This window comes from Ctenopharyngodon idella, chromosome 7 (assembly GCF_019924925.1).
Source record: "Ctenopharyngodon idella isolate HZGC_01 chromosome 7, HZGC01, whole genome shotgun sequence".
Taxonomy (NCBI): Eukaryota; Metazoa; Chordata; class Actinopteri; order Cypriniformes; family Xenocyprididae; genus Ctenopharyngodon; species Ctenopharyngodon idella.
The window spans coordinates 41,020,503-41,034,130 of NC_067226.1; the positions used below are offsets into that span (position 1 = coordinate 41,020,503).

At 36.9% G+C, this 13,628-nt stretch overlaps 3 protein-coding genes and 1 pseudogene across 5 annotated transcripts in view; all 4 read left to right on the forward strand.

The window, feature by feature from the left end:
* Positions 1-13,628, forward strand: part of LOC127516227 (uncharacterized) — a 60,381-nt gene that overhangs the window by 15,625 nt on the left and 31,128 nt on the right. The gene's annotated exons all lie outside the window — the stretch shown is intronic.
* The window catches only part of LOC127516229 (uncharacterized), a 61,225-nt gene that overhangs the window by 6,718 nt on the left and 40,879 nt on the right, over positions 1-13,628 (forward strand). The window contains exon 1 of one of the 2 annotated variants that reach the window (XM_051900644.1): positions 1,523-1,603. The exons of the other annotated variant lie outside the window; for it this stretch is intronic. The gene's annotated coding sequence lies outside the window, so the exon portion shown is untranslated. Of the gene's footprint in view, positions 1-1,522; positions 1,604-13,628 lie in introns of those variants that run through there. 2 annotated transcript variants of the gene reach the window in all.
* Positions 1,508-6,712, forward strand: LOC127516228 (uncharacterized). Of its 2 annotated transcripts, XM_051900643.1 has the most exons (7): positions 1,512-1,651; positions 2,839-4,831; positions 4,919-5,082; positions 5,261-5,481; positions 5,658-5,787; positions 6,013-6,113; positions 6,204-6,712. In XM_051900643.1, exons 2-7 carry the CDS (start codon positions 2,863-2,865, stop codon positions 6,340-6,342), a joined length of 2,724 nt encoding a protein of 907 aa, XP_051756603.1. In that variant the 5' UTR covers positions 1,512-1,651; positions 2,839-2,862; the 3' UTR covers positions 6,343-6,712. The 2 variants fall into 2 exon arrangements, 1 of the variants encoding a protein (XP_051756603.1); XR_007930952.1 differs by lacking the exon at positions 5,658-5,787 and having other exon boundaries at positions 1,508-1,651.
* Positions 7,911-9,824, forward strand: LOC127515662 (leucine-rich repeat LGI family member 2-like; annotated as a pseudogene).

Below are 13,628 nucleotides of genomic sequence, written 5' to 3' on the forward strand. Positions count from 1 at the left end.
TTTGTTTTTAGAGTTGCCATTGCATTGTTACGGACAGAGGAGCGGGAGACAACAGGTTAGTAATGATGAGTGACTTTATTGAACAACAGCGTGGGATAAACAGATGACCAGATAAGTGACTGAAGTAGATACTTGTGATAGCAGATAAGAATGGTAATACTGTCCTTTTCCTTTGCAGGTGAGTGACTCGTGGCGGATGGCTGGTGCAGAGGTAGACAGACCAAACAGGAACGGTAGGAGAACACACACGCAGACACTTTACACGGAGACACTTTACACGGAGACACTTTACACGGAGACACTTTACACGGAGACACTTTACACGGAGACACTTTACACGGAGACACTTTACACGGAGACACTTTACACGGAGACACTTTACACGGAGACACTTTACACGGAGACACTTTACACGGAGACACTTTACACGGAGACACTTTACACGGAGACACTTTACACGGAGACACTTTACACGGAGACCAGGAGAATCACTGAGATAGAGCAGGTAAATATTGCCCACAATGCAAGAGCATGGGCGTAGCAGTCCTTGTGTCAGTCGAGACCAGACAGTGAACTGAGGTGAGTGCTGTGCTTAAGTGTCTGCCGGTGATTGTGTGGTGATGGGGATCAGGTGCGCGTGGTTGAAGTACTCGGGTGAAGGAGTGCGCTGTGATTGGCTGATGGATGAGCCTGGCAGGTCTGTGAAACTTGGTTTCTGACAAAATGTAAAAGTGTTTTGAAACAAAGAAGATGGTTAACTTTCAGAAAGGTGGTGATGTTCCATCACTGATGAAGTTGATATTATAAAAATGACATTGAATTATGCCATAATGCCATAATTACTGGGTTAAGACAAATGGATTGAATTGGCTGTAGGCATTCATTATCATTATATGTTCAAAACCTTGTAGTTTTTATTTTTATTTATTTATTTATTTTTTACATCTGCTTCATTTCGTGCATATAACAAATAGACCTACTGGAGAGGAAGAAAAAAAAAAAAAAAAAAAAAAGAATTACAAAGCACATATAATTAGTACATTTCCAGTGCGGAGTTTTCTTATATTATCACCTCATTTAAGGATGTTTTTTATTTATTTATTTTTTTTTATTTTTTTATTCATATTAAAAAATATATGAATAAGCATACTGTATGCATACTGTAGCATCGACAGTGCATTATACAGGAAAGTGCCAACCATGTTTCAGTGGTTACTTTTTTTTCTTTTCTTTTTTAATTAATGCTTGAACAACAATTACTAACCAGAAACAACAACAACAACAAAAATACCAGCGTTAAAGATACAAAAATATAAAATATCAACCAAACGAGAAAGTAAATAAAAGCAAAACTAAATAATAAACCAAATAAACAATAAAAGACTTTGCTATTTCACAAAATCTTAAATGTATTAAATAAATTAACGGTTTTAACAGCTTTTTTGTTTGTACTGTCCTTGATAAAAGTTTCAGTGGGTTTGACCCTTTTGTGGGAGGAATGACGTATATAGTGTGTAAGATCCAGGAAGACACTTACCGCTATTTTATCGGATACCACGTAGTCTACTATCCAGATATCATCGATATATACCAATACCGACAGGTCTATCTCTTTTAAATGTAGTTTTTGCGATTTCTCGAAATAAAACAGGTAATTATAACCATTTAAGTAACGTTTGAAAGCCGTACTTTTAACATAATTATCAGACTTCAGTTTTGTTGAGCATTTATCAGCAATCACAGATCATTGCCAGTCTTTTAGCAACTTTTAATTTAAACTTGTAACAAACATCACACAAACCAGTTATATTAAACGCCACATTTCCATTCGTGGCTACTCGATGTAAAACAACTTCTGAAAATAATTTTCTATCTGTATAAATGAGCGCGCTGCTATCGACTGCACGTGCAGCAGGCATTGTATCTTACAACCTTTTCTTTTTCTCTTGTGATACGCGTTTTTATGGTTAAATACAAATAGCAAGTCTTGAATAATTTGTAATTTAAGTGAGGATCTTTCGTTAAGTGAGGACCATCACCGAAAGTACTAGCTATTCTTCGAGATCGGTCCGCCCATCCTCGAGTTTCATTTTCATGAAAACATGCAAACTAGTGTATATTTACAGTCTATAATGTTATAGACAACGATAACTAAACATTGAAGAAGAGGGAGACCAAGTAAAAGTTAAAAAATTGGTTATTAAAAATTCCACTCCAGTTATTATATGTTCTGGTTTGATCATCATATGTTAGGATTGCTCTGCTCTTTGAACTTTGACAAACAACAAAAGTGAAATCACAGAGTAAAGCCTATGTGCTAGTCAAAATGTGTAACTTAAGTTTTTACATTTCTGTAACAAGTGTGATTACACAAAGTGCAATATCATAAACAGCCTGTAAAACATGAAACATTAATAATGTTCTTAAAGCAATAATATTTTTAACACCACTAAAAAATAATACTTCAGTGTTCTCGTATGCCATTATTTCAGGAGCTCAGGTTTTCACAAGGACAATTCCTTGTTATATGAACATGTTTAGTTGGAATGTTTTACTAGTATGTTATGTTTTGAAATTATATAAACATTTTATTAAAATGGTTTAATCACACAGTTTTTTCATTGACAATATTGGCATTTTAATCAGAGTAAAATGTACAGAGATTAATGCATACGACATGACAACATATTGAAAGAATTTATAGACTTTCATCTAAACACAAAAACTATGACTAAAAAACTTTGTAAAAATTAACACTGTGTCTATTATCAATGTAAAAGAAATAAGTAATAATGCTACTCAGTGCCTGAATTTCAAGTGTTTAACATCTTTTGACAGATTGTAATGAGTATTTGAAGATCCATGGCATTCCAGTTCCAAGTAGCAGTTCCGGTTCCAGTTCCAGTTTCAGCAGGACCTAGAAAAACAGACCCCATAATAAAATGCATCATAGACAACAAGGCAGAGAGACTTCAGAAATTATTAAAAGGCAGAGATATTAACGGTTTGTACTCTTCTGAAGACTGGAAGGATGATGTTACACCATTAACAGCAGCAGTTTTATGCAAAAATGAAGAAATCTGCTCTTATCTACTTGAAGAGTCGGCTGATCCTAACAAACACTCAACAAATGGACAAACACCTCTACATTATGCTGCTTTCACAACTGGAGTTCCATTGAGTATTGTGAAAAGATTACTTGCAGCAAAAGCTAACCCAAATGGACATGGATTACAAATGTTGACTCCATTGCAATTTGCTGTTGATCATGACCGTGAAGACATTGTGAAAGCACTTATAGAGGCTGGAGCTTCACCTGTAATGAACTATGAGGCAAATCAAAAGATTGATAAAAAGGTTGAGAGAATGATTCGTCGACTATCTTCACAGGGTAAAGTGTCTGATAAAGTACATATATCTTTCTCTTTTTTTTGTGCTGTAAGAATGAAAAATCACACAGAAGTTATCAAAATCTATGAGGAACATTTCTTTCAAGAGGATCCTTTTGTTCCTTTGATTTATTTTGAGCTCTACTTTGGTGTTGTTGGTCGTGGTGCAGAGCCGTACCGTCAGAGCGCCATCAAGTGGTTAAAAGATACAAAGAGTGCAGACAGATACATTGAGGGACTCATCAAGCGCTTTCCAAGGATCCTTCAGGAACACTGGCCGATTGTACTGAACTGCTTAAAAATTGCTTTGTGTGTCAGTGAAAACATCTCTCCTCAGGTATTCAGTGAGCTTGTGCCAATTCTAACAAAGAGTCTTCAGTACTTTGGAAATCCAAACGGTGAAACAGTCAATCTTTTGATACTCAAAATACTCAATGTCATGATGCAGAAGACGTCTGAGCAGAAACTGAGATTGAACCATTCTGTCTATGAGAAGTTATGCAAAAGTCTGTTGCCTCTCACACGTCCTGATCATTCAAGTTTAATTGGAATGTGGACATATAGTTTCTTTGCCTACATAAATGACTTAAATCCTGAACTTGTGGCATTGTATGGATTGACTTCAGTCCCAGAGATGATACTTAACACTGCAGAGATAGAAGATGAAGCCATAAACAAAAAGCTACAAAATCTGAACATATCACTCAAACATCCATCAGGTGCGATGGATAGTTTACATGAGGAGACGGCTGCTCCTTCAAAGAGCAGGAAAAAGAAGAAAAAGAAGAAAAAAATCCAGCAAGAAGTGGGATCACAAGAAGGTGGGCTGCAAGATAAAGAGGAGCCGTATTCAGACACTGTAGTGAAATCCATTGAGGAATCAAATTCAAGTGTGCAGCCATTTACACCGCCTGCTGAGAACCAAAATTTCTCAAAAAGGTGGGTTCAGACCAGCTGTCGTTGGAGACCCAAGCTTGAGAAGCTAGCTAACATGGATGTTAGCAATACCTATAGGCTGGGAAATGGTAGGCTTACTCTTGTACTCAGTGATGAATTTCAGATTGCTAAAGGAAGCGATGGAACAGAAGTTTTTCTTGGTTTGAGGGATGACGGCACAGAGGTGGCTGTGAAACGAATGATTAAGTCCAATTATCAGGCCCTCAAGAACGAGGAGGAATTTCTACGACTTCCGCAGCTTGATAGTTCCTCCATTGTGCGATATGTGGACTTCGCTGAAGATGACCATTTTGGATATCTTGTTCTTCAGCTTTGTGAGTACACACTGGAGGAATATATCCAAGAGCATTTACCAGATGATTCTGCTGAGAGAAGTTCGGTTCTGAAGAAGCTGGTGAAGGAAGTTCTCTACAGCTTACAGGTTTTACACCAACCGCAGACCAAAGTGCTTCATCGGGACATCAAACCCCAGAATGTTCTGATTGGTAGGAGCTATACCTGAGTAATTGAAATGATCTGATTAATAATTAAAGAATGATCTCCTATTAATTTGAAACTTCTGTTTGTTATAGATATAAATGGAAAAGCTAGATTGGCTGATTTTGGCATAAGTCGTCGACTGAACTTAAGCCAAACGACTTTACGAACAAGCATTGCTGGAACTAGATGCTGGAAGGCAAAGGAGAACATAGATGAGGAGGTCAGCACTGGGTACAAGAGGAGCTCCGACATTCAGGTGGTCTCTCCTTTTCTTATAAGTCAACAATACTGTAATTATTATAACTTAAAGTTAAATAATAAAAATATATTATTAAAGATTCAATTGTTGACTTAAATACAGAATTACAAATACAATTCATTTAAACTGTATTTGATGAAAATTCTAAACTTGTATCACTGTAACCTGTTTGAAGGTTGCTGGGATGTTAGTGTACTACATTCTCTCTAGAGGACACCATCCATTTGGTAAAGGTCCATATTGTGAAGTCAACATTCTACAAGGAAGATACTCACTGGAACATCTGGATGATGATGTAGCGAAGGATCTCATCGAGTGGATGATCAATGAAAATCCAAACAACAGACCAACTGTGGAGCAGACCCTTGCACACCCCTTCTTCTGGATTGATGAAAGGTAGAATATTACATTGATTTAGTAATGACATTTATAAGCCAGAGAGGTTCAGCACTGCTTATAGAACTACCAAATTCTGGTTTTATATTAAATGAAGGGGAAAACTGAATTGTATCTACTGTAGATACTCTTTTTTATCATCTGAAGAGATTGTACTGTTTTTGAAATCCTGTCAGGAGAGTGGAGTATTTGAAAAAAATTGGGAACCAGAATGAAGCCGAGAGCTGTCGTAATGTTGATGAGGAGCTCCTTCATGCTATTGAAAAATACACAGAGAGGAAAAGCTTTTCTGAATGGAAAACTAAAGTGAGTCTAACTTCAGTGCAGACATATTCAAACATATTTCTATAAATATAAACATATTTTAATTATTGATATATTTAGTTAAATGAAAGTAGTAACAACTTAAAAAAAATGATTTAATGTCTTCAGGATTTTCTTTGTTACAAATCTTTTGAATGTAGTTCATGGCCTGCTTTACTCTTGGTTTGAAAAATCATTTTACTTTTGTAAATATATTTCTTTTGTCAGCTGCCATCTGAGCTTGTCCAGAAAATGGAAATGAATAGGAAACCTTATCCTGAGAACACACTGGGCCTGCTGCGTTTTATACGCAACCTACACGAGCATTAGTGAGTTACATGTAATGTGATGCACATTTGTTCAATAATTTAGTATTGTGTGTCAGACCATGTTTTTTGGTGTCTCTTTTCTCTTCATAGTCCAGATGACGCAGAGAGCATCAACCTGATGGATTCATTCCCTGATCTCTTTGGGAGTGTGTTCAGGCTTGCAAAGGAGAGAGGATGGAACTCCAGGGCGAGTCTGAAGAAGTTCTTCAGCTCAGTTCATCAGATTTGATTGTTTTTATTTTTGGTTACAATATGTACATTGATTTTGCATCATGAAGGTATTTTATGAATGAGTTTAAATGTAGCGACAGATGTAAGAAGACCAAAGATCCATTGTTTTTTGGGAAATGAGGCCCTAACAACTAAAAACATTGACAGTTAAGGAGGCACAATATAAAAAAAACAAAAGTCAGTAGTACATTTTTAAACAGTAATTTAGTTCTTGCTTTATCCTGTGGAAAATATGTAAATATCTCACAGAGCAACCTGAAGGCAATAAAAAAATATATAAACATCTTACAGATTCTGCATGTAAACCTAATAACAGAAATGTTTTGTGAATGAGTTTATTAAATGTTAATAAAATTGATGTAATGAAATTTTCTGACTGTCTCATTATAAAAACTGTGACTGTAACACAAAGCCAAGGAAGTAGAAGGAAACAACAGATCTAAATGCAACTATTTAAATGGAAGAACAAAAAACACCTCTGTGGCCGTGACAAAACAGGCTGGAATGGCCTCAATATGTATGAATAATATTCACTGGGGCAACATTTTGTCCTAAACCATGGTAAAACCCAGAGCAACCCACAGTAACCCACAGGACACAAGCTACACTTGTTGAGTGAATCTTAATGGCAATTCCTTGGCTGGCACAACAAAAGTAAAACATTTTTGGAAGCAAATTTTCAAAAGTTTGTAATTGATTTTGAAAGAAAATTATTCTCCAAGGCTATATTAAACTGCTTAAAATAAAAATTCATGTCACAAAAAAAATATTTCTGTTTTAAAGAAGTGATGTGTTACTCTAAATGTTATCAAACAACCCTCCACCTTCAGTTATGGAAGCTCTAACGTATGAATTACAGCAGTCAGCTTACCAGGATCTCTTACTTTTTGTAGCTTTTCAAATATGTGAGACTGGCTTTAGCATTTCTTACAGATCTTACAATTAAACTGTCCCTACAAACCACCTCAAACTTTGTCCTTTTCTAATCATACTGTAAAATATAATATAGTAATCTGAATGTTGTTCTGTTCATTTTTTTTTTTTTTCATTTTCTTAATTTTATCTTTTGTAACACTTTCGATAGTCCATAGTTTAGACATTCTACTAACTATATAAGTAACAGCATGTCATCTACCAGTTATTAGTGATTCAGTAGACTGTCTGCTTAATATCTGCTAACACTTTTACTAATATCTACTAACACTATTTTGATGCTCCCCAACAAACACTACTGACTATAAGTAACTTTTCAAGTACATTTCAACTTATTCTACTAACCTTAACTCTAATCTAACAGTCTAGTAATACTCTAATGAGAGTTAGTTGACATGTAGTTGCAAATTAATGAGATTAGTTGACATGTGGTTGAAAGTTATTTATATTTAGTAGAATGTCTAAAGTGGACTTTCAAAACAAAGTTATAGGCCTAACCCATCTTTGAAACATCCTACAATCGTTTCTTCAGTGTTGTAGATAAAACCTGGTTTGGCTCTTACATTTTAAACTTCGCTTAAGGAGAACTTTGGACAGGTATGGTTTGAGCAGCTGCAGAAAGGCATAGATTTGATGATAACTCATGCAGAACTGCAGCACAGAGCAGGTGAGCAGTTATCTGTCCTATTATTTTAACATATATTTTCTAATCCCTTTGTCATTGTTAAACTAACGCAGAGCACACAGTCTACGCAATTGGGAAATATTTTATTGTTTATAACCTATTTACTATTTCTAATTTAAATGTACAGTATGATATACTCAACGAATTGCCGAACACATTGTTTTACTCAGGTGATCCTGTAATAAATTACGTGTTGTGCCAGGTGTGAGAACGAGGAAGGACGTATAAGTTTAATTTCCATGCAAATCTGAAGAGTGCTTGTAACGCCATTACACTCAAAAAGTAAGAAACTATTGTGCGTAAGTATTTTTTTTTAATTTGTCATTGTCCCAGGCTACTCGTTTAACACAACAAAAACAGAACCTCAGATCTGATCACTGCCTCTTTAAAATTGGATGCAGTTATGACCAGCATAATATTTAGGACTTTAAAGTCCTAACCTGTATTTAGGGCCCAAGCACTGATGGTGCGACGACCCTATTGGAATTGCTCCCTTTATTTAAATGTTATTTACTGGCACAAATACAAATGGTATATTTATTTAAGTGCAACTTAAATGGCCATAATGGCAATGATGTTTAACATCTCTCCACAGATTATAAAGAACATTTGAAGATCCATGGCATTCCAGATCCAAGTAAGAGTTCCTGTTCCAGTTCCAGTTTCAGCAGTAGCCCTATATGGTTGTTGCTTGAATGTGCATGCGCAAGATTACCATAGAAACGCAAATTGTTTGCCGTTTATTGGTGTTGTGAAGCTTAACCAGCCAAAACGTAATGTAACCTAACGTAATATTACTGTAAACTGACTTTTCATTCATTTTGATTCGCTGTAAAACAAAGGAATTTTAATTGTATTTTCTGTAGGAAAAAGATTTCTAGTTTTAGTTATATATTTTTTTAACTGTAAAATGTTAGTGAAAGGAGACAACTGGCGAGCCAAGTAATTTTTGTCAAAGAGCCACAGGTTCCCGACCACTGCTTTAGATCATAATTTGTTGCCCATCCTCAATGGGAAAGTGCCAAAGCAACATCACTCGGCAAAGTTGCCCCATGTATCATCACCTTAAGATGTCATTTTACCATATGTGGGGCAGATTTCATTCCTTTCCACTCTGTGCCTACCGAGTCTTTGTTTGTGGACACGTTCTCCCTCAAGAACGACATGTACGTGGCCATCGCGGCTCCCAACGGTGTGTTTTCTTTCATCTCAGGTCAGTCCATTGTTGGCTGCGATAGTCTGTGATTATCCAGAACCAGGTCTTTGTTATTGTTGCTCAACTCTTTGGTAGTTCCCACATCTATAAGTTTGATGAAGACCAAAGCAAGTTTACAAAGTTCCAGGACATTGAAGCATCAAAGATTTCCAAGCCGAATGACATTGAGGCCTTTCAGATTGGCAACAACTGATTCTTCATCATCGCTGACAGCTCAAAGGCTGGTCTGTCCACTCTCTATAAATTGAACGACAAGGGCTTTGACTCCTAACAGTCCCTTCATGAATGGTTTCGTGATACAGATGCAGAGTTTGTCAGTTTGGATGGTAAGGCCCATCTTATCCTAGCAAGTCGTTCCCAAGTACCGGTCATCTATCAGTGGAGCAGGAGCACTCAGAAATTTCCTTCACAGGGTGAGATCCCTAACATGGAAGATGTAGTTGCTGTCAAGGTCTTTTGGATCAAGGAGGAGCTTTATCTGGCCATGACCCAGTACATCGGTGACTCCAAAGACTTGCATTGGACTGCTAAAGAGTTTTCTGAGGTTCAGGCCCTTCCTTCAAGAGGCTCCATGATCCTGCAGCCTTTTTCCTTCAAAGAAAGGTACTACCTGGCTCTGGGAAGTGACTACACCTCAAGGTTATGATTATCGACACAATGCCCGTCAGAAAGGCAAAGGGGGAGGTGTTGCTGTAATCTATAGTAATATTTACAGTATTAGTCAGAAGTCTTTCAAATATAATTCCTTCGAAACTATGGTACTTTACGTAACATTATGTAAGTTGACATTTGTGCTGGCTACTGTATACAGGCCACCAGGACACAATATAGACTTTATCAAAGAATTTGCTGACTTTCTATCAGAGTTAGTACTAGCTGCAGATAAAGTCCTTGTTGTTGGTGATTTTAATATTCATGTAGATAATAAAAAAGACGCATTAGGATTGGCATTTGCAGATATTCTAAACTCTATTGGTGTTAGACAACATGTGTCAGGACCCACTCATTGTCGTAATCATACTTTAGATCTAATATTGTCACATGGAATCGATGTTGATGCTGTTGAAATTCTGCAGCAGAGTGACGACATCTCAGATCATTATCTAGTCTCGTGTATACTACATTTAGTCAAGGCGGCTAAACTGCCTCCATGCCATAAATATGGTAGAACCATCACTTCTACCACTAAAGATTGCTTTATAAATAATCTTCCTGATCATTTTCATCGCCTTAGCATACCAGACAGCTTAGAAGACTTCGATGTTGCAACAGAAACTATTGCCTCTGTCTTTTCCAGCACATTAGACTCAGTTGCTCCTTTGCGTTTAAAAAAGATTAAGGAAATTAATCCAGTGCCATGGTACAATGAGCACACTCGGGCCCTAAAGTTAGCAGCCAGAAAAATGGAGTGCAGCTGGAAGAAATCAAAACTAGAAGTATTTTGTATTTCGTGGAGAGAGAGAATGATTGAGTACAGAAAGGCCTTAAAATCTGCTAGATCTGCCTATTTTTCAAAACTCTTAGAAGAAAATAAACACAATCCTAGGTATTTATTTGATACAGTGGCTAAATTAACAAGAAATAAAGCTTCAACTTCTGATGTTTCCAAAGAGCACAGCAGTAATGACTTTATGAACTTCTTTACTTGCAAGATTGATAATATTAGAGAAAAAATAATAACCATGCAACCGTCTACTACAGTATCGTGTCAGATAGTGCATTGTAGTGTCCCTGAGGAAAAATTCAATTCATTTACTGCTTTAGGAGAGGAAGAATTGTCTAAACTTGTTAAATCATAAAAAAAATCAACAACATGTATGTTAGACCCTATACCGACTAAGCTATTGAAAGAAATGCTTCCAGAGGTCATAGATCCTCTTCTCAATATCGTCAATTCATCTTTATCATTAGGATACGTACCAAAAACTTTTAAGCTGGCTATTATTAAACCTCTTATTAAAAAACCACAACTTGATCCTAGAGAATTAGTCAATTACAGGCCGATCTCAAATCTCACTTTTCTGTCAAAAATACTAGAAAAGGCAGTATCATCACAACTATGTTCCTTTTTAGAAAGAAATGGTATCTGTGAGGATTTCCAGTCAGGATTTAGACCGTACCATAGTACTGAGACTGCTCTCATTAGAGTTACTAATGATTTGCTCTTATCATCAGATCGTGGTTGTATCTCTCTATTAGTGTTACTGGATCGTAGTGCCGCATTTGACACTATTGATCACAATATTCTATTAAATAGACTTGAAAATTATGTTGGCATTAGTGGAATTGCATTGTCATGGTTCAAATCATACTTATCTGACCGTTATCAGTTTGTAGTAGTAAACGAAGACATGTCATATCGATCACAAGTTCAATATGGAGTACCACAAGGCTCAGTACTAGGACCGTTGCTGTTCACTCTGTACATGCTACCCTTGGGAGATATCATTAGGAAGCATGGCGTTAGTTTTCACTGTTACGCTGATGATACTCAGCTCTATATTTCTTCACGCCCTGACGAAACTTACCAATTCACAAAATTAACGGAATGCATAGCTGATATAAAAAATTGGATGACCAGTAATTTCCTACTGCTAAATTCAGAAAAAACAGAGATTCTAATTTTTGGACCAAAAACTTCTTCACGTAATAACCTAGAATATTGTCTAACACTTGATGGCTGCTCTGTTAAGTCTTCGTCATCAGTTAGGAACCTGGGTGTGCTCTTTGATACCAATCTTTCATTTGAAGGCCATGTTACTAGCATCTGTAAAACCGAATTCTTCCATCTTACAAATATATCTAAACTACGACATATGCTCTCAATGAAAAATGCAGAACAAGGCTAGATTACTGTAATGCTCTACTGGGTGGTTGTTCTGCTCGCCTGATAAATAAACTACAGCTCGTACAAAATGCAGCAGCTAGAGTTCTTACTAGAACCAGGAAGTATGACCATATTAGCCCAGTTCTGTCAACACTGCATTGGCTTCCTGTTAAACATCGTATAGATTTTAAAATCTTGCTAATTACTTACAAAGCACTAAATGGTTTAGCTCCCCAGTACCTGAGCGAGCTCCTAATTCATTATAGTCCTTCACGTCTATTGCGATCTCAGAATTCAGGCCAGCTGATAATACCTAGAATATCAAAATCAACTGCAGGTGGTAGATCCTTCTCCTATTTGGCACCTAAACTCTGGAACAATCTTCCTAGCATTGTTCGGGAAGCAGACACACTCTGTCAGTTTAAATCTAGACTAAAAACGCATCTCTTTAACCTGGCATACACATAACACATTACCAATTTATATTTTCAAATCCGTTAAAGGATTATTAGGCTGCATAAATTAGGTCAGCCGGAACCGGGAACACTTCCTATAACACCTGATGTACTCGTTACATCAGAAGAAGAATGGCATCTACGCTAATATTAGTCTTTCTGTTTATCCCGAGGTTCACCGTAGTCAACCGGATCCGGGCCGTATCCAGGTGAGACCAAGGACCTGCACCTTGACATGACCACAACGCAGCCCTGACGTATCAGCAGAGATTGAGTCAACTAGATCATCCACTGTGAGGGCCTCATCGACACGACAGCCATGACACAGTTCCTCAACAACCGTCCATACTGGCGTGATCCTCAATACGATCCTCAATTGGATGGAACTGAAATAAATACTTTTAATGTTGCGATCCTATTGGACTTATGATAGCAACCTGAATTGTAACAAAGCACTGTTGGCCAGAGGAGAACTGGCACCCCGACTAAGCCTGGTTTCTCCCAAGGTTTTTTTCTCCATTTTAACACCAATTTGCCACTTGTCTGCCACCTAATGTCACCTGATGGAGTTTGGGTTCCTTGCCGCTGTCGCCTCTGGCTTGCTTAGTTGGGGACACTTGACTTGACATTTGATATTCAACAGTGCTTTGATCTGCCTGCATTGACACTATTCTTTAAGAGCTGCTGTGCAGCCAAACAATGTACCAGTTATCGATGTAAAGCTGCTTTGACACAATCTACATTGTAAAAAGCGCTATATAAATAAAGGTGACTTGACTTGACTTGACTACACCTTCTCACAGATCTATCTGTGGGATGCTGAGAAGAAGGTTTTTGAGTGTTTCAAGGAAGCAAACCCTCCTTCGGCAGTTGGCATTTGACATTTTTCTGGGCAATATAATTAGTGGGTTTTGGGATGAGGGAGTTCTGGGAAGCAAACAGAAAAACTAAAATCTGAATGTTTATTGTACTGAAATCCTACTGATATGTCACTTGCATAATAATTTGGAACACAGTGTAAAGAACATTTTTACCTCATTTTATCACATATTTATTGAAATCATATCTGTCTTTTAGTTAATGGAATAAGTTGTAATGTCAAGTAATTTGTTAAAATGATTTGCCTCTATTTTATTTATTAAGATCTTTTCAGAGTGAAGTGAATCAA